This window comes from Melopsittacus undulatus, chromosome 5, assembly GCF_012275295.1.
Source record: "Melopsittacus undulatus isolate bMelUnd1 chromosome 5, bMelUnd1.mat.Z, whole genome shotgun sequence".
Lineage (NCBI taxonomy): Eukaryota > Metazoa > Chordata > Aves > Psittaciformes > Psittaculidae > Melopsittacus > Melopsittacus undulatus.
In genome coordinates this window covers 38,349,696-38,372,090 of record NC_047531.1, presented here as the reverse complement: position 1 = coordinate 38,372,090, position 22,395 = coordinate 38,349,696, and the positions used below count along the sequence as shown (strand labels likewise).

At 45.7% G+C, this 22,395-nt stretch overlaps 1 protein-coding gene across 1 annotated transcript; it reads right to left on the bottom strand.

Annotated features, from left to right (window-relative positions):
• Nucleotides 1–1,274: 1,274 nt before the first annotated feature.
• KCNMB4 (potassium calcium-activated channel subfamily M regulatory beta subunit 4) lies at nucleotides 1,275–19,806 on the bottom strand. Its single transcript, XM_034063207.1, has 3 exons — nucleotides 19,456–19,806; nucleotides 11,676–11,803; nucleotides 1,275–1,456 (listed from the first exon to the last, which is right to left on the bottom strand). Exons 1-3 carry the CDS (start codon nucleotides 19,792–19,794, stop codon nucleotides 1,288–1,290), a joined length of 636 nt encoding a protein of 211 aa, XP_033919098.1. The 5' UTR covers nucleotides 19,795–19,806; the 3' UTR covers nucleotides 1,275–1,287.
• Between the last annotated feature and the right edge of the window lie 2,589 nt (nucleotides 19,807–22,395).

The following is a 22,395-nucleotide window of genomic DNA, read 5'->3' as shown; positions in this document are numbered from 1 at the left end:
GCACACCAACACTGCAAAGCCTGGTCCCAGGGGTGTCCAGCCCTGCGGGGGTGAGGACAAGTGCCACAAAGATACTCTGGTCTCAGCCACTGACTATGTCATGCTATGGATGTGCTCAGGGAAACTGCCAGAATACAGAAATCTTTGCACTGAGCGAGTGAACTGGGGCCTGAACTCCCATAATACACAGTGAGGAGCTGGGACAAGCAGGGAAAGGTAACCCAGCAAGATTCCATGCCCAGCCTTGCATTTTCTAGAGCATCCCCTTGGAGTAACCCTGCATGAAATTGGTGTCCTTGGCATGGGCAGCTCAGCAGCAAACACCCACAGCCATACAAAGAGTTGATGTCCTTCTCCAGCCATCCCTGCAGCCATCCCTGGTGTCTGGTGACATACATCACACCATGGCTCACAGGTTCCCCTCAGCAGGCACTTAGGCACTCCGCTATTTGCGTGAGTCAATGGTAAAACCTATTCTTGTAAAACTCCTCCAAATCCCTGCTCCTTACAGCCTGAGAGCATTTTGGTGAAGAGGGTAACTGAGAAGGTCAAATTAAAACTGCAGGGACTGAATACCACCGAGGCAGTACAATTAGATCCACTATTTAATCACCATTTCCAGTACTGGTATAATTTTTGTAAGTAGTATTTCTGAGAGATTTCTACATATCTTCACAGTGAAGAGGTGATGACAAAAGATTTTGTTTAGACAGAAGTTAAAGTCTGAATTTTAAATGGAAGTTCTACACAGTGAAAAAAAAACCCAACAAATTCAGCACAAGGTTATTTTAGTCTTAATGCTTTTGCAAACAAAACAAAATAAAACTAAGGTTAAAAAAAACCCCAAACAACCATGTTTTATTATTTTGGAAATACAGTCTATGAGTCTATCATAAAATATGTTTAATTATTTACTATTAAACAATAGTAAAGATCACTTTGTAGAGATTAAATGAGTGTCATCAAGGGCTTTTATAAACTGTCTCTCAATACTGCTAGGAGCTGGGTAGCTGCTGTTCAGGGCTAACAGTGCACAGCATATTTGGTGCAGTGTAGATGGTTTTTGGTAGAATATATTTATTTACTGCCATAGCAGGAGAAGCAATTAGCTGACGTTTCATGGGACAGCCTTCCAAGGATAATCCTGAGGCAAGAGCAACTCCACCATCAGATGAGACACTGGAAGGAGGCACAGCTGGGTGCCCCTGCAGAGACCTGCATGTGTGTCAAGCTGCCTCACTTGAGACCCTCTTGAAGGTTTTTCTTCTCCATCAGCAGCCTTGCCACTTACAAGTGCTTCTTCTTTTTTATTGCCTCTGCCCTGACAGCCAAGCTCTTGGCACAGATGGTCAGGACCACTATGAGGACTCCAACCAGGAATGTAACCAGGGGCCAGAGGAAGCAGTGCAAGAGGACAGTCTCATCATGAGTGCGCTTCAGCATCACATCATCTGGCCTGTGAAGAGGAGGAACAGAAGAGGTAGAGAATATAAATCAACTCGACATCATCAATTCATCATAAGTGGAAAGCATCTGCCATGGAAACAATAAAGATGTTTTATGTGCAACAGTGTTAGAAAATGATTAAGTAGACCATTTCATTCACTGCTTTCTTTTGCCCATCTATCACCAGCACTCATGGCAGGCCACGAGGGCTTTCTATTTGCAGTGTTTACAGGATAACAAGTTCATTCAGGTAAATAAATACATGAATAAATAAATAACATTTATATTTTATGTCTTCCAGGGGTTGTGGTCCTCAGAAACAGCGTGAGAGATGCAATATAAAACTGTGGATTGGAAAACCACTCCAGCAAAAAACATAATATCAGGCAGCAGTTATACATATCTACCTCAAATACCATCAGATATTGTGCAAAGAGTTTAAATTGCAGTTAAAGATTCCCTTTTAGCTTTGAGCACTGATTTGTCCATGGAGCAACATAGAGGCTTCTGATGAAGCCCTGGCTGTGGTTTGGCTCTGGATAGGGAGCCAGTCCTGTCCTCAGCACTGCACTGCTGGTGGCACAGGCTGGAGTCTGCACAACACTTACTTCCAGGATGACTCCTGGCCAGTCCCTGAGTGTCAGAGGCTCCCGATTTAGCTCCTTCCAGCAGAGGCTTCTTCAGGAATAAGCTGTGATTTGGTATGGTAAACACCAGCACCTCAGTGGGCTTGAGGATGCTCCTACAGGGACACTTTGGGGAACCATCCCTGAAGATTTGAACACACCCCATGCTTCCAACAACAGCAACTAATAGTCATGGCTGAGTCTGCGACAGATTTATGCATTTCCAAAGGGAATCAAAGGAAGGTTAGTAGGAAGGAGGAGGTATCTCAAGAGGTTTGAAAATTCAGCTGTGCCACATGTCTCAGAAATTGGGTGTCCATATGTCTACTCCAAGTCTGGGAAATTTGCTGGGAGTTCTGATGGCAGGTTTTCCTCAGCTCTGTCTCTTTCTGCTCTCCTGCAGTGTAACAGTTATTAAATCAGTCTTGTAGCATTTGCATTTCACCGCTGCTTTCCCATCTATAGCCAGAGACATGCAGTCTGCTGGAAAACTATATGCAAAGGAAGGAAACAGAGCTTTCTCTAATTAGGAAAATATGTAAGTCTTGGCTTATACTGGTCCTTACTTACACTGAATATTCCCATTCCATGTTGCTTCATCAACACTACCTGACTCTCCTGAGCAACAAACCTAAAATCCTGGCAACCCAGGCTCGTAAAGCTGGGTCCTGGGAATTAAGTTCTCCTAAAGCAGTGGCACATGGGAAAAGATACCTGAGCAACAACTGCTGTTTCTCTCCCAACAGTTTCATCTTGACCAGAAAGGAGAGCTAACAAAACATCCCCTTTAGAGGAAAAAGAAGAAATTAATTTTCCTTCACCAAGAAGTTAATTATTGGGGATCCTTGCAAATCTACAGGGGTTTATCCATCCTTAAGGAGTCAGTGGAGGCAGATGGACAGGCTATTCCTGAACCCTGATTTAATTAAACCTGCATTTGCATTTGGGGGTCTCTCCCTCAAAATTGCTCTGTGGAGGTTCCTCTGCACTGTGCCAGCCTGCATGTCCCCAGGGCCAGCAGCACCACGCATCTCTGTTTGTGTAGCAATGGGCAGAGTCAGACTCTGATTATGAGCAGCTCCACTATATAAAGGTTGAAAATCAGCAACATAAAAAAAGATCAAAAGAAAGCCAGGTGTATTCAATAGTGGAACACGTGAAGTCTGCTCAACCCAAACCCTCCAGACACATAATCAGGCACATGTGGAGACCATACATTGAATAAAATAATATTAACTTTATGGGCACACACTCACCAACCTATGCCATATAAATGACAGCACCCAAAGAGAAACAATCCTTTCACAGGAGGTATGGTATTGCTTCCCCCAATTTTACTGTACCATCATCTGTGTATAAGAGAGTGCTAATTGGCAAAGAAGCCATAAGGAGGCAGCTTTCAATCCTTGCAGCTCTCAGCTTACAAGTGAAGTTGATTTTTAAATATTCTTTCTAAAGCAGATACTAATCAAAAAGTTCAAAAACAAGGGGCAAGAAAACAAACTGGTAAAATGTGAAGAGAATTGTGCCTGGGGAGAGCAGGATACCCCTGTGACTGAATCTTAGATATCTTGGAAAACTTCTGTACCAAAGGCAGCAGAGACAGACGCCAAACACTCATTATAGGTGCAACTGTAACTTTTGCAAGTCAGTAATTTAAAAGAGTTTCCCTTTTGGAAAAGAGTCAAAGACTTACAGAGGCCTTTAACGAAGCCGCAGTTGGGATATTGAATCCCGAGTATCCGTTTGGGTTCAGATGTGTATTATTGCTATTCTTAGCTACAGCAAGATACCCTGTGCAATTCCTGCATGGCAGAAGGTGTGCAGCAATCTCCTGTCAACTGCTCACAGTGTCTTTTCAGACAATGCATTAAATTATGACTGGGTCACCCAAAAATACATCACTAAATGACTACTGACACCACATTTAAGACATTAAATGCCCTTTCTTAGTCAAGAGGAGGCAAAAGCACTCCTGGAGGATGACCCAGGGCATGGAGAGCTCAGGGACCCTCTGGGATGTATCCTCTCTGTACCTACTCTAGGTACCAAAAAATGGTGGGACAAATCTCAGCCTTGTTCCTACTTGATTTGATCTCTGTGGTTATTCCCAAAGAACTACTGTGCTTTCAGCTGCTCTTTATCTTATCCTGCATTAAATTTGCAGTGCAGATAAGCATTGCTGGACTCCAGGAGTGAATGAGAAAAGTTACAACAAACACCACTGCCAGCAGACAGACTCCATGCTCCTGGATGGCAACATCTTGGTTATCTGACTGTAACAGCCCATGGAAATTTATCAAGATCAACTTTGGCAGCTTATAATGCCATTCCTTTGCATTTCCATCAGGACCAGCTCATCTTTCCTGCATCTGCTGACCCACACAGAGATATTGCAGGGTGTAGGGGAAAGCAGTGGGGAGTGCTGGAGTGGCAGAAAGATGATGCAGAGAATGAGAGCCTGAGCTCAGTGGTGCCCAGCTGAGGAGCCCTTCCCTGGAGATCCATCACCAGAGCTGACAGCAGTTACGGAGAGTGCTCTGGAAAACACCTTAGAGGGTGTAACGGCAGCAGGTCCCAATGAGACACAACTTCTATAGCAGAGAGAAATACCTGAAAAGGGGTTATTGAAATAGAAAATGTTTGCTATTTCCTTTTACAAGGTAATTCCCTTTACCTCTGCTTTTTGGAGCTGAGACTGCAAACAGCAGCAAATAACAGCTTCTAAAGTGAACAGGGAAAATCAGCCCTGCTGCACACTCACAAAGCACTGCACAAGACCCTGAGCCCACCACGCTGCTGCCATAGCCCAGGACTGGTGCCAGCAGGGAGTGACCTGAGAAGGACCATCCAGGCAGAAGAGCCTGACTAGGAAAAAGATCCCAGCAGCACATGGGTCACACTGGTCTTGCAAATTCACAGTGAGAGCAGACTGAGGAGCAGGGTCCAGGCAGCCGGATGTCCTCTGGAGCAGGAACACTGCAGCCTCAGCAGCCCTGTGGCTCTGCAGATGTGCAGAGGTCATTGCAGGGGTCTGGGGGGTCATCATGGCACACATGCTGTGCCCTGCAAACAGAGTGGCTGGATTAACCTCGAAGTTTTCTCTTGCTCTTTGGAAGAAATGGGTAGGGAGACACAAAGGAGTCACTGGTAAGTCCCATGCCAGCAGCCAGGGACTGGCACAGTGGGAGCTGTGAGTGAGGGCCTGGATAAGTACCTGAAGAATTACCATGCTTGTGTTTGTTTTCAGGTGATCTGTATCAGGCTACAAACCATGGGTGTTTCATGTGAGATCTGTATGATCCAAAGCAAAAGACTGGTGAAAAATTAGGAGGTAGAGGGAGTTAGAACCAGAAGAAATCAGAAGAATTAAATTAACAGGTTATCCTGCAGAGGCTGGATTTCATTTCTTCCAGGCTGTTTGCTACCCTCATGTTATGGCATCAGTTTAGGGGAAGAGTTCCTGAAGGCGAATTCATGAATTCTCTGGCAGAGCAGAACTGCCACCACCACCATGGGAGCCTCCTAAGGAACTGGTGAGGTGCACAGGGCAGCTCTCCTCCAACATCTGAGTCTGCCATGTTTACATTCCCTAGGACAATTCCTAAGCAATCCTGCAACAAACCCTGCTGAATAAAGAACAAAATCTGCTTGTAGAAAGCACCCAGAGCAGCAGCCAGGACTGCAGAAGCCCTGCTTGGCCCGTGGAACACATCCATGCTGCTGGGCAGCTCACTGCAGTTTCCTTCTTGGGGCTGAGCTTGTTAGCAGGGCATGACATCAGCCCTCCTCAGGGACCAGTGAAAACTGGATCTGTCGGGGTACAAAATGCCTTGGCTCTCACTCCAAGGCTCACACAGTGATTAATATAAGAGAGCTACCCCACAAGTTTTTCAATCAGAAATATGCATACAGAGATACTTGTCTTGCCAAGCACAGATGCAGAGGATCACCAAGAGAGCAAATATACTGACAGCAAGCCCTGAGGTTTATGGGGCCTGTCACAGCTACTTCTGAGCCATGAAATAATTACGATGGCTGTGCTGTGGGCCAAGAGTAGCCAGAGCTAGGCTATGCCAGCAAGGCAGAGCCCCAGCGTGATGCTGCACCGTGATGGTGGTGATGAGGAGTTCAGAAACCAAACATCCTATAGGGCCTTCAGAAGAATGAGCCTTTGGTGGTTATCACCTGCCCATGGAACAGAAGCTCACAGCAGCAGGAAAACACTGTGTCCACCTGGGAATGCTAGATACAGGCCAAAGGAACAGAAACTCTTATCAATAGCAAAAGCAAGGAGACCAGGAACTTGGAAAGGAGCCACAGAGCTGCTGCAGCAATGGCAGGAGAGTCAGAGGAGGCTAACAGAGCTGGGCAGAGAAAACAAGGGGATGGTGGCAGGGGGGAGGAAGAAAGATGTATTTAATAGGGAAGCAGCAAAAAGAAGAGAAGAAAGAGGGATGTACTTCCACAGAAAACAGACCCTTTCCACAGGAAGGGAAATAAATAGCTATCCGACACCCAAAACACAGTAACATCGCTGTTTGGGTTTGCCCAGCAAGATCAGCATGTATCGAAACTGCAGTTTTGACTTTCTCTTGCTACTTTTGTAGAGGTGACCTGCCAGTTCCTGGAGTCTGAAGGCTTCTTGTTTGGCTTGGAAACACAAAAGGAAATGTGTCCTTGTTCCCTGGGGAAACCATCTCATGACGAAGACACAGCTTCGCTGGAAGTCCGCACAGCATCTCTCCCATGTTTCTGAGGCGGAGGAGCTGAACCCAGAAGAGGTATTTCATTCCTGGAAATGTGTTTCTTTTCCCTGTGAAAATCAGCAGGGAAATAATAATAAAGATATTTCTTTGTTGCTGCAGGTATAGTGCCTTAAATAAACCCACCTTTGCTCTATGGCATCCATATGACATTTCAGTTCAAAGACTTTGACCAGAGGGGTTGCACATATTCCCCCTAACCTCGGTCATGGACCATCTCTTGTTTCAAGCAATGCTGCTATTCTCATATTCAGTAAATACAAAGCCTCTCAAAGGGATGCACCTGAATTCCTAACACCAGTTATCAATGCATAAATCCATGGCAGGGGCAAGAGAGAGACCTACTGGGACAAAAGGGAGAGCAAAACCTGAATAGTTTCAGGCTCTGCTCAGGCATTGAGACTTAGTTCTGCTGCAAACAACAATGGCCACTGTGAAGTACACCCCCCGCTGTCCCACAGCCCACAGGGTGGAAGAAGAATGAACTAACAAAAAAACAACCCTAAGGAAATCTCTACTTTCACTCTGAAAACACACCTTTCCTTTTCATTGAACAGAGACAGAGGAGGAATTCTGTTTTCCTTGCTTAAAGGTGAGACTAGTACTTATTTTTAGCACGACTTTGAGCTTAGGGCTGGAGCCTTGTGGGACTCTGACCATGGGTAACTGGATTAGTTGTTGCAGTATGCAAAACATCCCTGTTAGGTGCTACCAAGCAGTTCAAACAGACACTGGGTAAAGCAGGCCTTCATCAGAGCCTTCAGAGCAATTAGTAAATGTCATGGGAAGAATTGCAGTGCAGGATTACCAAGAAGTCACGCAGGACCAAAATTTACAAGCACATAAACATTTCACTCATCACTTCTGCACCACACCATGCGATTTATGAGGCACACAGAAAGCTGACAGAGACAGGGGACAGGGAAACCTTACAAATATTTTCCTGTATTCAAACAATCTGGATTTAAAGATGTTTTCAATCTGCACACACTTATTTTTCCCAGAATTATTCACATCCTTTCACTATGACAAGCACTCATCAGTATTTTTTCCCTATTGTTGCAAGACACAGAGATCATCAGCTGGAACAGCTGCACATGGAGGCAGACCTACATCTTACTAACACCAAAGTCCTTTCCCTCTCAGCCCTGCGCACTGCTCCACAGGTTATACAGTAAAAGAAATGATAGGAAATAGCAACACCCTCTTCTGATTGGAGGGAATTTATTTGGGAAACTTTGTGAAGTACTGGAACACACTGAGATTTCTGTTTCATAATTTATGAATGAGAAACCCTACTACCAGAGCACCTTGGCTTCTGCAGATAACTATACCCAGATAAACAGTCTCCAAGATATCCCAACACCATACAGGTGGGTATTAATCACCAGACAGTGTTTGATTTTCCGATCTCAAGTGGATTTGTATACAGCATCCTGCAGCAGGATTCCCCTGCAGGGAAGTAATAAAGCATGGCTGGTTCATCTGCTGTACCGCGGCAAAGGAACACAGAACGTACTTGCTATAATGGATGAATCCAGAGCTAAAAAACTATAATGCCATGTAAATGAGCCACTAATAAGACCTGACTTATGCTGCTCTGCATGTCTTTGCATGACATGGAGTGGAGGGTCTGAGGTGATGGAGATCTTGGGTTTTCTACTTTTGTTCTTGTTGATGTCAGTGACACCTGGAATGTGAAGAAATTAAGTGACAGGGTCTCTCCCATCCCATATGTTTCTGCAGGCCTCCCACTTCAGGGCATGCAGCTGTGACCCTTATCTGCACGTGTTCATGACTACAGACCCCTGGAACATGGTGTGAGATCCAAAACACTGAAGCACTAGAGCTTGTTGCCTTCTCAAATCTTTGACAACAACCTGAGAACTTAATCTGAACATGTCCCTTGGTTCGTGCTCTGAAACACTGGGGGTTGGTTTCTTCTGGGCAGGGCTCCCTTCAGACTGGAGTATCATCATGTCAACAGACACGCACCTTCACTAGAGCTCTGGAAAAGTGACTTTGTCCTGCAGCTTGCCCCACGTGCCCCCCAGCTAGCCAGAAGAGAGTGGGACCCTAAAGGTAATTGTCTCTGGTGGCAAAGCAGCTCCAGGCTAAACTGTGATTTGGCTCTTTAAGATCAATGTCAGACAGCTCGTTGTGTTGGGCATCTCTATGTTAACTGTGAATGACTGCAATTGCTGAGTCTCCTTACCCCTTTTGTATAACTTTGAACTGTACAAATGTTATCACTTGTTCTTTTCAAGCAGCCTGTTGAAATGTGCCCCACCAAACTTAAGGCAGGTCTTGCCTAACTGTGCTCTCCTCATGCAGCAACAATTCTAAGAATCTAATTCCAGTTCAATGAAGAGGAGACAATGCTCATTTGTTGATATTTACCTAGAATTTTACTCAGTTTCCAAAAAGGAGTATTAATATTGCAAATACTACTCATTCTAAGGAACCCACCACTATATTCCATATGTTTTATACAGAGTAACACAGAGAATTAGCTCATCCACACAGCTGAAAAGAATACTGACAGGAAACACACACACTTTATTACGAAGTGAACAGATTTTCCCCTCAGTTTGTATGGTTTTTGCTTCTTCATAAGTTATTTAGTCATTGTAGCTCTAAATGTATACTTAAGCAAGCACATTCCTAGTCAGCAAAACTTATCTTTTAAAGTTCATTCCCATCTCCAGAAGAAAATAAATGGTGTACACATTTCAGCTTAGACTATCTTCAAGTATCTCTGGCAGCAAGCCTCCCTTCTGCTGTAAATAAATTGTTGTATGATCAGCAAAAGGCAATGTTTCAAGGCAGACATTGCATTTGGCAAGAACATTTAACAGTAATAGGATGCAGCAACTATAAGGAGAAAACCTTGTCTGAGTGCTGCACAATTCCTCAGTGTCAGCCTACATAAATGGCAGATCCTAGGTACTGTGCAGCCACAGAACAATTTTGCTTCTGCTTCACCTACAGATGTGATGTGAGAATCAGCTTCCATAGCTCTGGACACTGACCACCTAGGTACCTGCACCTGAGCAGATCACCCTAAGCTCCTTTACAGGAGAGAAATAAACATCTCTGGGCATCTGACCTATATTAGGCATTTATTTTTGGCTAAGATGAAAGGCTCTGGTTTTTCTCCACTGACTATGAGATCTAATTTTCACAGCACCTTGTTTTACCACCTTAGGTGAATCCTGGCCATGATGTCTTCTGCAGAAGCTCCCATGTTTCTGACTATCCTGCTCACTCAGTCTCAGCTGGGGAGCTATCAGCACCTGCCTGCCTGGAGATGCCAAAACCATCACTCGGCTGCTGCTTAGCAGATGCAAGCATTAGCATGTTGTGGACCAAAACAGCTCCCAAGAAGGTCCCTTCTAGGCCTAATGTCACTGCACAGGGAGCCCTAACTTTTAACCTCAGTGTTCTGTAGACAGTGCTTCTTTCCCCAGTATAAGAAATAACTTGGTTTTGCTACCAAAGTATTGGCAGTTTACCTCTGCAAAAAGTTAACCAGGGACAGCAGACTGTGAGCCTGGGCAAACCGACCAGGTCTATCATCTCTCGGGGGGGGTGGGGGGGGAACACGACAATGAACAAAGCCAGCCTAGGACAAATCTGAAGCCCCCAAGGCACTCAGGAGGCCACCCACGGGAGAGTCGGGGAGCTCTCCACCTGCTACCCTGCTCCAGCTCTCCAGTTCCTCCAAGGTCCTAGCACACTGGCACCCATTTGCTTCCTATGTGCCTTAATAAACTTCAATATCTGATGCCAGCACTACCACACTGAGCCCTGAATTGCACCTGCAAGCCCCAAACTATTCCCACCTATGTCTGCCTCATCTGTTTAACTTCTCAGGGCTGGTGGAGTAGGACCAACCTCCTCCTTTAGTCCCTGATGTGGCAGATACTTATATGAGTTCTTAACTTAGCAACCAAGAACAGCCTCCCCAGCTCTCAAAATTACTCATTCTGATCACACTAAACACGTGTTATATGCCTCCAGAATTGGAGTCTAAACCCCATAAAACCCTGGCTGATTTGGAGATCTTAACTATTTTTCACCTCACTGTGTACATGGGCCTATCATTCCAGTCACTGCTGTTCTCCCAGGTGCTCCCAGCAGGCCTGCACCTTGTGGTAACCTTTTATTCCCCAACACATCATTGTCAGAAAGAGATAGGCAAAAGGATTCCCTCCCCCTCCTCTTCCACTGAAAGAAGGAAACCAGACCTTATACTCGTGTAAATCACATCAACATCAGTAGTAAAAGTAAGAATTGTAACAGAAGAAGAGATGATTTAAGTTACAAGTTACAACTCTGCAAGCACATATGAAAACTGGAAGTTCTGTAAATGCTTATTACACGTATCTAATTCATTAATCCTCTGTGAATGCAATCACTGGGTTGGTTTGTACTGTTTACTGATCTCCCTTTTTCTTCCAGCCCCTCATGAACACAGTAGGATTTCTCTTCCATGGAGGGAAGAAACATCAATATCCAAACCAGAAATTTGCCACATAGGTGTTAAAAGCCAAGATTTTGCCTTAAAATTACATGTTCGTAAGGGAAACTTTCCTCAGAGTTTCATATTTTTACTTTGAGTGGTAAAAACTCTTTTCCATTTTCTATGTAGCTTTTCATCAATAGAGTCATCTTACAAAGCTCTGCACTAAACTCTGTGTGATAAACCACATCACTCTATGGCTGTGTATGTTTATGCATCTGCATACATTTATATATGTTTTCAAATGGAACCAGTGGACAGCTGTTAAACAGATTCATAAGCACTTCTGCTATGCAAATGTAGATTACTCACCTCAAGTGCTGGTTAAAGTAGCATGTAAATGGTTGTGAGCCCACTTTCTTCTTCCAGTATTTCTGCTTGTACGTGACATTCTCAGAGTTCTCCTGATCGTCTCTTGTGCAGGGAGGGATGTACGAACACTGCCAACACACGTTGCAAAACAGAGTTACTTCTGAGTTCAGGAACACAGGACATCACTCTCCCTGCATTTTCCTCACAATAACAGCGTGACTGAAATGAGCAAAGAGTAAATTCAGTCTTCAATGAAACAAAAAAGGAAAGTTAGTTGAACTTTACTTCAATTGCTAGTTACTCCCTGCAGGTACTGGAAAAGAATATGCCACCATTCAGAAACAAAATAAAGGCTTTATCCTCTTTTGTTCCATTATCAAATCAACCTGACACATAACACCTTGGGGTTTTGTGTGGTGAATGTAAAAATGATCATTTAATTTTGATGTATTCCTAGTCAGCACATGGATTAGGTTTGAATTGCTTCCTGCCTTCAGCGAGGCATATAATTGCCAGGTTTTTTACCACCATGCTAATAAACAAAACATTCCAGCAGGCTTGCCCAGGTGATGGAATAGCTGATATGCAGCTGATATCCACTGCAAAAGACAAGTATTCTTGCGCTGTTACAACATGGGGAAACAAGCAGAGAAAGTTCAAAGCCCCACTTCAGCAGGAAGGATCAGCAGAAGTCAACAAGGGTTGAGTGTGCAGCTGAGCTATCTCCAGATCTCGCCCTCAGACGTCTGCTTCAAAGTCCAAAGAGATCAAGGGAAGTTCCTGCCCCAGCTTGGTGCACTTGGGGCTGGATTTTCAGAGACTCCACTCTGGGTCACACACAACGCACATGCCTTGTTTCCATGCCACATCTTTGACACACCACCCTCCCTCCTAGCCACAGGGAGTTAAACAAGAAAAAACAGTCCACTGAATCCAGTGTTGGCAGTTGTAGGATCTCACCGACCAAGCACAATCCCTCCTATTTTTCCCAAGCATTGGTACAGGAGAGCATTACAGGAGATGTTGAACCAAACTGAGTAACACGGCTTAACAGGTCTTTGGAAATCATCAAGGCTTTTCACCCTGGAGGACACATGGACAGCAAGACTCTGAGTGCACACATAGATTTTTAATTCCTTTAAGACTGGGAGCTGCAAGCAGAAAAACGTTTCTGTGAAGGTAGCTGAGAAGTCTCTCAAGTAGGATGAGGAAGCAGGAGGTGCAGGGGAAGCCCCTAAAGGGATCTCCACATATGATCACAACATGAGTTTCTTCATAGTACCCTGAAGGCAATAACAGCAAGTAGAGAGATACCCTCTCTAACCTGAAAATAAACATGACTCACTGTGCCTCTGAGTGCTTCCTCTCCATCTGGTGAGGTATCACAGGGGCCTACCGTGTCCCACGCTGCATGCTGTACCCAAGCTGTACAGACCTACAGGTCTATCTCCACCACACAGCAACTAGAATCTTCACCAATCCAGGGGAAGGGGAGAAATAGCAGGATCTTATTGGCCCGATCATGTAAAACGTGACCACTTCTGCCAGCACTTACAGCGCTGCCAGCAGCTTCCATGCTTCAGACTGGAAAAATTCACTAGGTCCTACTTGTGGCTTCCAAGGTGAAGTTTCACATACAAGGTCCCCTGTTTTCACATAGGCCCACATCGGGTGTTGCTATGGCATAAAGCTCCCTTTAGATCCCTATTCAGATGACCCTGAACAAGCATTGTGCCACTGCTGATCACAAAGAACAGAAATGAGCAGCAACACCACTCTGCTCCAGGAACCACAGCACAGGATTTGTCACATGCAGTTGTTTCTATCTTCAATAATATTCCTTAGCTGGCAGTGGTTTTGGTTTGGCTGTGTGCTTTGGAAACATTAACCACACTCCTCTTTCCTCCAGTGCACAAACACATCTATGCAGCAGTTGGATGGAGTCAATAGATTCTGCACGCTTCCCTCTCTGCTCTCAAATGTTTCTTCCTCGTGGCTGAGCCTACTCATCCTTTTCTATGAAAGTATGACCACCCCACCTCTCCTGTGCTGGCCAAACTTTCTCTGGGTCCTTCAGAGACCTTCCACCTCCCTCAAATGGGGACAACAGTGAATAAGTTCTCTGCAACTAAAACTTCATAACACTCTTTGCACAAGTAATACCTATGACAGAAAACATACTGGATTCATTTCCTTCTGTTCCTCTTTATCTTCATGTGGAAAATACAAAGGAGATATCCAAAGGCTTGCCCTAAAACAATGGGTCCTCCTTGCTTGAGCCTGTCAAGGATTAACAGTCTTGAAGAGGAAAGTGGTCCCTGCCCAAGATGAAATCTTCATCATATGAACCCCAAGGGTCACCCTGAAACATCTTGATGTGATGAAGGATTCGAGCCATAGTGAACACCCAAGGTCCAACTCCATTGTGGACTTACCATGTCCTGCACAAACACTGGAGCTTGTTTTCTTCCTCAGGAGGCCAGCACAGTTCCCACCAACCTGACATCCATTTTGGCCCTTTCTGATCCACAAGGGTGGTGGACCTCTCTTTTTCTCAGCCTCCCAGACACACTTCTTGGGGACTTTGCTTGACCAACTGTGTCACCCTCTAAAGCACAGTCAGCAGGCAGATGAAAGGGAATCATAACCTGGCAACTTTTACTGCCATGAGTTGGTGGGTGAACCTGAAACGACCTCCTGCTTTGGCAACAAGCAGTTTCTGAAAGGTTAATTCTGCAGTCCTCCCCCATGAGACACAGCATGAAATCCTGCCATCAAAACACGAATAAATGCCAAGTGTTTGAAAGCAAGCTGGGATGCCTTGTGCTCAATCGCAGCTCATGCAGCAGCTTTCATTTTCAGTTTAAGTGTCCCATCCTGTATTTCTTTGATTTCTTTTTTCCCCCTTAAACAAGTTACAATGAAGCTGGAGAACAGCTCTGGAGATCAGACATTCAGAATAAATCTAATGGAGCCGAGGTCTTTTCAGCAGACTTATTGGCTCACGGTGCTGTAATCGCACCTCCTACACTATGTCATAGCAACGATAAAATTATTATGTAATTCAAATACAGTTTCAATTACACGGCTCAAAATCAGTATCAGGCTAACAATATTCTCCTTTCAATCAGAGCCAGTGTTTGGATAGAGGAGTCAGGATGTAATTCAGTAAAAACGTCAGCGGGTAACTAATATACCTTTACACTGAGGTTTTGCATGATCTGCATCTGTGTTTGCTGCTGGATGCCACAAAACCAGTGTCTCTGCAGATGACTAGGAAGAGTCCTGTCCTTCTGAGCCCTTCATCAGAGCAGGTGTCCTTCCATATCATAGAGAAGAGATGGAGGCACGAATTCTTGACCATGGTTTAGCTACCAGGTTGCATCTCATGCTTTTCAAAGCAATTCGATCACATTCATACGGAAAAGAAATCAGACTTAGGCTCTGAGGGAGCTACCTCAAGCCTGGAAGGCACTATCAGAAGACAAAACCAAGAATGTCCCAAACGCAAATGCACATAAGAGCCCAAAGTAGAAGCAAGTCAGGCCATCAGAAGACAAAGCGGTTGTGCTAAGAAGCAAGTCTTCAGCCTCAGCTTCTCCTAGCTTTGTGTGGGAGCATCTCTGCATGTTACTGGGTTGCCTTCACAGCCTGGAAGGGAGGTAGTGCTGCCACAACCATCCCACCATAGCAGAAGATGAGCAGGGGGACTCGCTCCATTAGTGTAAAGAAATGTCTCCTCCCAGCTGACCATACCAAGGGAGCTGGAGCTGAGCACCAGGGCCGGTTTTCACCTGCATCCATCAGCACAGACAAGCCCACTAGGAGTGATCAATCCTGTGACCCCTCACAGAGGCTCAAGGCAGAGAGAGACACAACAAGCAAGACAGGAGGAGGGTGGGATTTATGGGGTGTACCTAAAAAACTGCTAGGCACCATCTGCAGTGTTTGCCTGTCAAGGGCACCAGCCCGAACCCAGATCTGATGCTTCACCAGGTGCACCAGACCCTCACAAAGTTGCTGTAGAGTTGGGCATATTTTGCTATTAAACCTCCTCCATCATGGGTCATACTTAGGAGAACCCAAAACCCCAAACCAGTTCTATTTACAAGTGCACAGAAGCAGTAACAGTACATCACCTTGTCAGGGTGAGCGGATATAGAACAAAGCGCTGCAGAAACAGGCACAGATGCAGAGCACAGACAAGGAGCTGCATCTGACTGCTCTGCTCCCCTGCCCAGGGATGGAGAGAGGGAGAACAGGCTCCTGATGCACAGCTGCTAAGATCAGGCTCACCAGTCACTACCCTAAAAGTTTCTCAACAGAACAGTGGGCAGGTTCTCCCAGCCCTACACTTAACTTCATGTGCAGAAAGGGAAAAGTCTAAAGAGACAGAGAACAGGTATTTTGAGAAGCTGATGTGCCCCCTGTTATTTTACCCAGCCAAACCTGTAGCCTGATCCTTGCACTAGCTGTGTGCGCTGCCAAGGGACTTGATGGCCAGAATGATAGTGACAAATTGACTTTGGAATTAATCCCCCTTAAGCCTTACCTCAGAAATTATTATTGCTATGAAGGCAGCTGAAGAAAGGCACCATCACTCTGCTGAAATTCCTTCTTCTGAGACAACAAGGAAAATAAAAAGAAAAAAAAAAAAAAGAATTCCTCAGATCCCTGATACTGGATACAAATGTAATCATGCCCACTGCTTCATACATACATTTCTGGATTAACTCTGACCCAGCTATATATAATCCTTTAAGAGCTAAAATGAATCCTGGGCTGTACAATGATGTGATTAGGAAGCAAGCAAGAAAAATAATTTATTTCTTTTTCCTAGGAGCTAGACCTCACTGAACAGCCAGATCTGAGCTGCCAATGTGGTTATGCACCAGCTCACTGCTATGGAAAGTAGGAGACTTTTAGTCCAGCACACTGGGGACTTTTGGAGCAGAGTTTAGCTGCCAACTGATTCGGTATTGTGTGTTGTAAGGAGCCTGAGCTATGTTTTTCCTGTGCTATTGATTTACCAGGAAAAACTGCTACCCACAAAGGGAAGCAGCGGAACAGTGTAAAATCTGAACACTGTTCAAAACAAAATTGGTCTTTCTCTTCAATCACAGTTAGTTGGAGCTGGTCAGGGTGTTGTATGTCTAATTGCATGAACAAGCAAGTGTGCTGCAAGAAGGCGATGGAAGCAGGAAGGGTTAAATGGCTCCCCTTCAGTGTTCATTCATAAATACAAACTGGATCCGAAGCATCAAATCAAGCAGATTCCTACACCATTACCATGATTGACCTATTTCAGGATAAAATCCTGAGAGCTTTTAAGGACGGTGTGACTTCAGGACAAAAATTAAAAGGAGAATCATCTCCACAGACATTAAGTGAGGTGAAAAAAAGAGAAAACCAAAGCAGCAGGGATACACACTTCATTCCCTTAAAAGGGTATGTTTTCCTAATGAGACCTAAATAATTTCTTTTTATTCTATATTGGGTTGACATAAGCTTCTTAAGGTAAGGAAAAAAATTGGAGCACACTTTTTTCCATGTTGTTTTCCACTTAGTTAAATTCAATTACTACCAGAGAATGAGGTTACATCAAAAAATGCATCCTTTCTGCTTGGTCTCCTCTGGTAAATCAGATTTAATCCTCAGCAATCAATATCCCAGGGTAAACAGCCAACACTTAGAGATGCAAGGCGCAAGCTAGACCAAACAGATTGGATTTGTAAGAGCTTGCAAGTGTAATGCACTGCCAACACACAGCCCTGTGTTTATTAGTTGTTAAATAAAATATAGGCTTCTGAGTGGCATTTGTGGTCATGGCTTCTGAAGCTCTGGGTGCCTCTCTGCAGAAACTGCAATCCAGCCCCGGGGAAGGTGCAATCCTCCTCTTCCCACCAGACTTCCAAGAAGGCAGGAGAAGTAAAACCAAACCAAAACTCCCTGACTACTCAGAGAGACATTGTGGTCAGAGCCCAGTTTGGATGCCTGTGCTGAAACTAAGGATCTGCAGGAGCTGCGAGCCCAGGCGTGCTGGTGGCACTGCTTACCTCCTATCTCCCACCAAAAGGGTGGCTTTTCTCCCTCATTTCACCACCTACCTGCTGCCTGCCTGGAGACTGAGAGAAGTTGAGGGAAGTTACTGGTGCTGCGGCAGCTCACGATGTGTATCTCCATAACCACAACTCGCTCTGTGGTGCCTGGCAGCAGCACCCCCAGGGAAAGGTGAAGATCATAAAGCTCCCCCATAAGCCGATTCATCCACTTTGCTACCAGGCACCATCCAACCTCACTGCTCACTGCTTCTGAATGGTGTCAACAATTTAACCCAAACCCTGTCACACTTGTCATCCTGCTTCTCACTCTGTTGATTTTTGCTCCGACCACCCTTCCAAGCTCATAAACTGCCAAGGGGCAAAAAGTAACCTGTGAACCCCAAGTCTGCAACTTAATCCAAGAGACAGATCCACACCAGTGTAACTGTGACTGTGGAGATGTAAGGCAGTGCATCCCAAACTGGACATGGAAGGCTGCTGCCCAGCCTCTGCGCACAGACCCCTGTATTGTGCTTAGCACAGCTCATGGTACTGCGCTACAGCCATATCTTGGTTAAAGAGATGAAATTTCCTTTTCCAACACACTCCTGGTTTCAGCTTCTTTCAGAACGTGGATTCTGCCACAGGTTTTATTTTCTGGAAACTATTGAAATAAACCTGCCGTGCTCAGGCAGCATGCTGGCAAAGTGAGCTGTACCAAGCATGAAAAGAAAAAGGAGAAAGCAGAATAACTGTCCTTAAAGAGAGAGAAAGTACAAATCACATGTTGCCTTCAGACTACCCTAGTCTGCTGGAAGACACAACTTTAAAGACGCTTCCATTCGGTCTGTTTCCACGTGGCTGACAGAGAAGTTTAAGAATCAAAACAGCACTGAGGACACTTCTGTTCCAGCACAGCCTCTCCCCAGTGCCCCATCTGCAGCTGCTCCATTATAATTCCAACTCGAGCCCTGGAGAGCAGCTCTGGGAAGCCCCTCACCCTGTGGGACACCCAGAGCCACAGCATCAGGCACTGCTCGGGCAGACCTCCCAGCCAGCAGCAAGAGTTTCTCCCTGGTTTCGCACCAGCATCCTAGCGGGATGCACTCAGGGAGCCTGTGGGCTGGGGTGGCACCTCTCCCATGGCTGAAAGGGAGAGCAGGGTCCGGGTCTGCTTGATGAAATAGATACATAGATATACAGATATCTATACTGATATAGATAGATATCAATATATATATATAGTTATAGTTAAATAGATGCAGATATAGATATACATAGATACAGATATATAGCTACACACATATATTTATACAAAGATATGCATATATAAAAATATATATACATAGTTATATATAGAGATAGAGGTATAGACACAGTGTGTGTATAGTGTTATACTATACTATATAGAGAGTGCATACATATGCCCTCTATATATGTACACACAACACCACATATGTATACATGCATACCATGTATAGTATGCTTTCATATCTAAATATATACTTCTTGCTAAATAACGGCACAGGGGCATTTACGGGATGCCCTGTGACTTCATCTATCCCCCCATCAGCGGAAAACCCGCACCCGAACCGAGAGCTGTTGGAGGGGACCCTCGGGGGCAACTCGGGCACAAGGGGTAGTGAAGGGGCAATGAAGGGAGAAGGGGGCAGGATTTGCCCCTCGGGACGCATCCCTATAACTACACGTACGCCGCATTTTGGGAGCGCAGGTCTCACCTTGGGGTTGGTGCGGAGCTGCCGCTCGTCCTCATGGAGCAGGGCGGGCGCTGGGGAGCGGGAGGTGCGCACCAGGACCTGCAGGCAGGGGTACCGAGCCGTGCCGCGGCAGGCGACCCCGCAGGAGAAGGTGCAGGCGAAGCGCTCTCCGAGCTGCCGCACCGCCAACACCGTGCAATTGGCGGAGCCTCCGCCGCCCCGCTCCTGCAGCGCCGGGCGCAGCCAGCAGCACCCCAAACCCAGCAGGGAGAGCAAGCCTGCTGCGATGAGGAGGAAACCCAGCCGCATGCTCTTGTCCTCCGCCTCCGTGTACTTGTAAACCACCCGGCTCCTCGCCATCGCTCCGTTGCCGCTGGCATCCGCCGCCGGGCAGCCGCTGCCATCGGCTAAAGCTCCCGCCGCTCCCCGCCTCCATCCCCGCCTCCTGCAAGGATGAGGAACCCACGGGGGGGGGGGGGGGGGGGGGTGGCTGTGCGTGCAATCACCAGGCGAAAAACACACTCCAAACTCCCTAGATCCATAAATATAACCCTAATGTAAACCCGCTTGACCTAATTCAAGACCCTCCGGGGGTGGAAGAGACAGATTGCAACGGGATTAAGCTGGCCTGGAAGATTTGCTGTGGTCCGGATTAATACTGGTTACTCTGTAAAATGCAATATCTAGAGAGGAGTGGGCAATGCCTAGAGGGGGGAGGACGGGTGAGGGTGGGCAGAAACACGCCCTAAGGCACATTTTGTCTCCTGTCCCTCCCATCCCGTCCCGTCCCGTCCCCCCCCACAAGCCAGCATCCCCACACAGGGTGGTTGTAGCATCCCGGCATGTAAATCCAGTTGAATAAAATCACAGCTTGAAACAGTCCATGAAAATAGTCTGTCATTCCCAGTTCTCGCTGCTGACTTGGTTAAGTCCTGGAGAGCCCCTGTGAAACCCTATTCAGAACCCCCGTATGTCAAAATCTGCAGAGGTCTCTATGCATAGAGAGTCAGACCTGAAATATCTAGAAGTGAGGAAGCAGCTGGTTTACCACCTTATTAACCAGTAAGGGAAATAACAGGAGTTTGTCCAACTTTAGGAATGCAGCACAAGTGCCCTACTCTGGCCCCAAATCCAGCATCCACATAGCAAGGACAAGCTCTTTCATCACTGTTTGAAGATAAGCGAGCAAGCAAGATGAGAGCTATCACAATGTTTTATATAGGAATTATACTTTCAACAGGAAGGGTATCAACCTTTGAAAAATCACCCTAAGAAGTGGCAGGTCTTCATAAGCAGTTGATCCAAGAAAACATGCTTCTTTTGCAAATGCTCTGGTTATTACTCAGCATTTCACACTGTGGTGGCAAACCAACAGAACAAGCTCTTCGGTGCCAGAGCACCATAAGCAATAGTAATATTTTTATTCTGTAGTATTTATCATAGGCAATTAAGTAGAATAAAATGTGACAGTGTTGGATCCAATCGCTGAACTGGATGAGACAGCAAACAAGAAGGTACAGAAAGAACACTAAAATAAGTATGGGGAACTGCACTTCCCTCTGGCCACCTTTTCCAATCGCTTTCCCACTGCAGAGTGAGACATCAAACTTTTAAAAATAAAGTTGATCCATAGGTTCTCCAAATGGACTATTGAGCAACGACTGGCAGGAAGGCTATTAGGAATCCACGCTGTGACGTGAATATAAATGGATGCAGATATTGTCCTTGGTTGCCCCAGTGTGCTACCGCACTGCCCTCAGGCTAGCTGCTCTGTAGCAGCCTTTCCTAACACCAACGGGTTTCAGAAAAGGTATGCCAGCAATAAGTGTTTTTATTTTAACTTAAACCTGCCCTAGGTTTTTACATTAAAAACTGAACTCGTCTTGGTTACTCATTGGCTCTGTGCATCCATTCCATCCATCAGGCTTTGCTGCCAGCGCTGTGGCGATGACAGTCTCTGATGCTGGGGCTCGCTGTGTAGAGATTTCATATTATAAACAATGAATTTTTAATCAGGTAGATTTGTTGCCGGACACCTGAAGGAAAGCTCCATCCCTGCTTTCCCTGTCTAGATGGGCTGACTTCTCCTTTTGCTTCCCTTCTGAACAGCTGTTGTTAGGTACTTGGTTTAATTCCTTGCTATCCCCCTGTACATAAAGGGCTGTCAGCTAAAAATTAACACAACAGCTCACTGGGTGAAACTAACCTTGAGAGTTAGTCCTCCCGTGTGTGTCCAACCCCTACATCATCCGTCATAGGGGAGGATGCTGAGTCTGTATTTTGACTGGGATGGATTTTAACATTCACTGGGTAATCTCACCGGTTTTGGAGTTCTGCACAAATAACTCGGTCACAGCTCAAAGGCTGTTTGAATCAGTTGGAAGAGAAAAATTATTATCGATGCTTGATTTGTTAGAGAGCAAAGCTAGGTACTCAGGGCCTGTTGTGAAGATTTTAGCGCTGCTATCACCTGTTGAGGACAGGAGTCAAGACACAGGCTCCACAACTATGGGCTGCATCAGGAGCATCCAGTGTGATGTTAAATGCCTGGATGAACTTTCCAGCAGCAGGGTAACAGGTTGCTACCTGCTTTTACAGGCACTTTCTTGACCCATGACCATGGGGCAGGCTTACCTGTGGCCAGTCACTGATCACCCACCTGCAGGCAGCTCGTACAGCCCATGGCAAGTATACCTCCGCCTCTATCGTGTACCTCGAGGCTGGACAGCCCCTTGGTGGTGTCTGTCACCCCTGACATGAATGGGCTCACACATCCCCATGTCCTCGCAGAAGTCTAGCAGTGGTCCTCGTGATGTTCATTTTGGAGCTGCCTCGCACTGTCTTACATGAGAGTGCCTTTTTGAATAGCAAATACATATATATAACAAAATGCCTTTTTAAAACAACACTGTGATGCCTGTCAGAAAGCAGACTGGTCTTCAAAGGGTGATAGAACTGGCT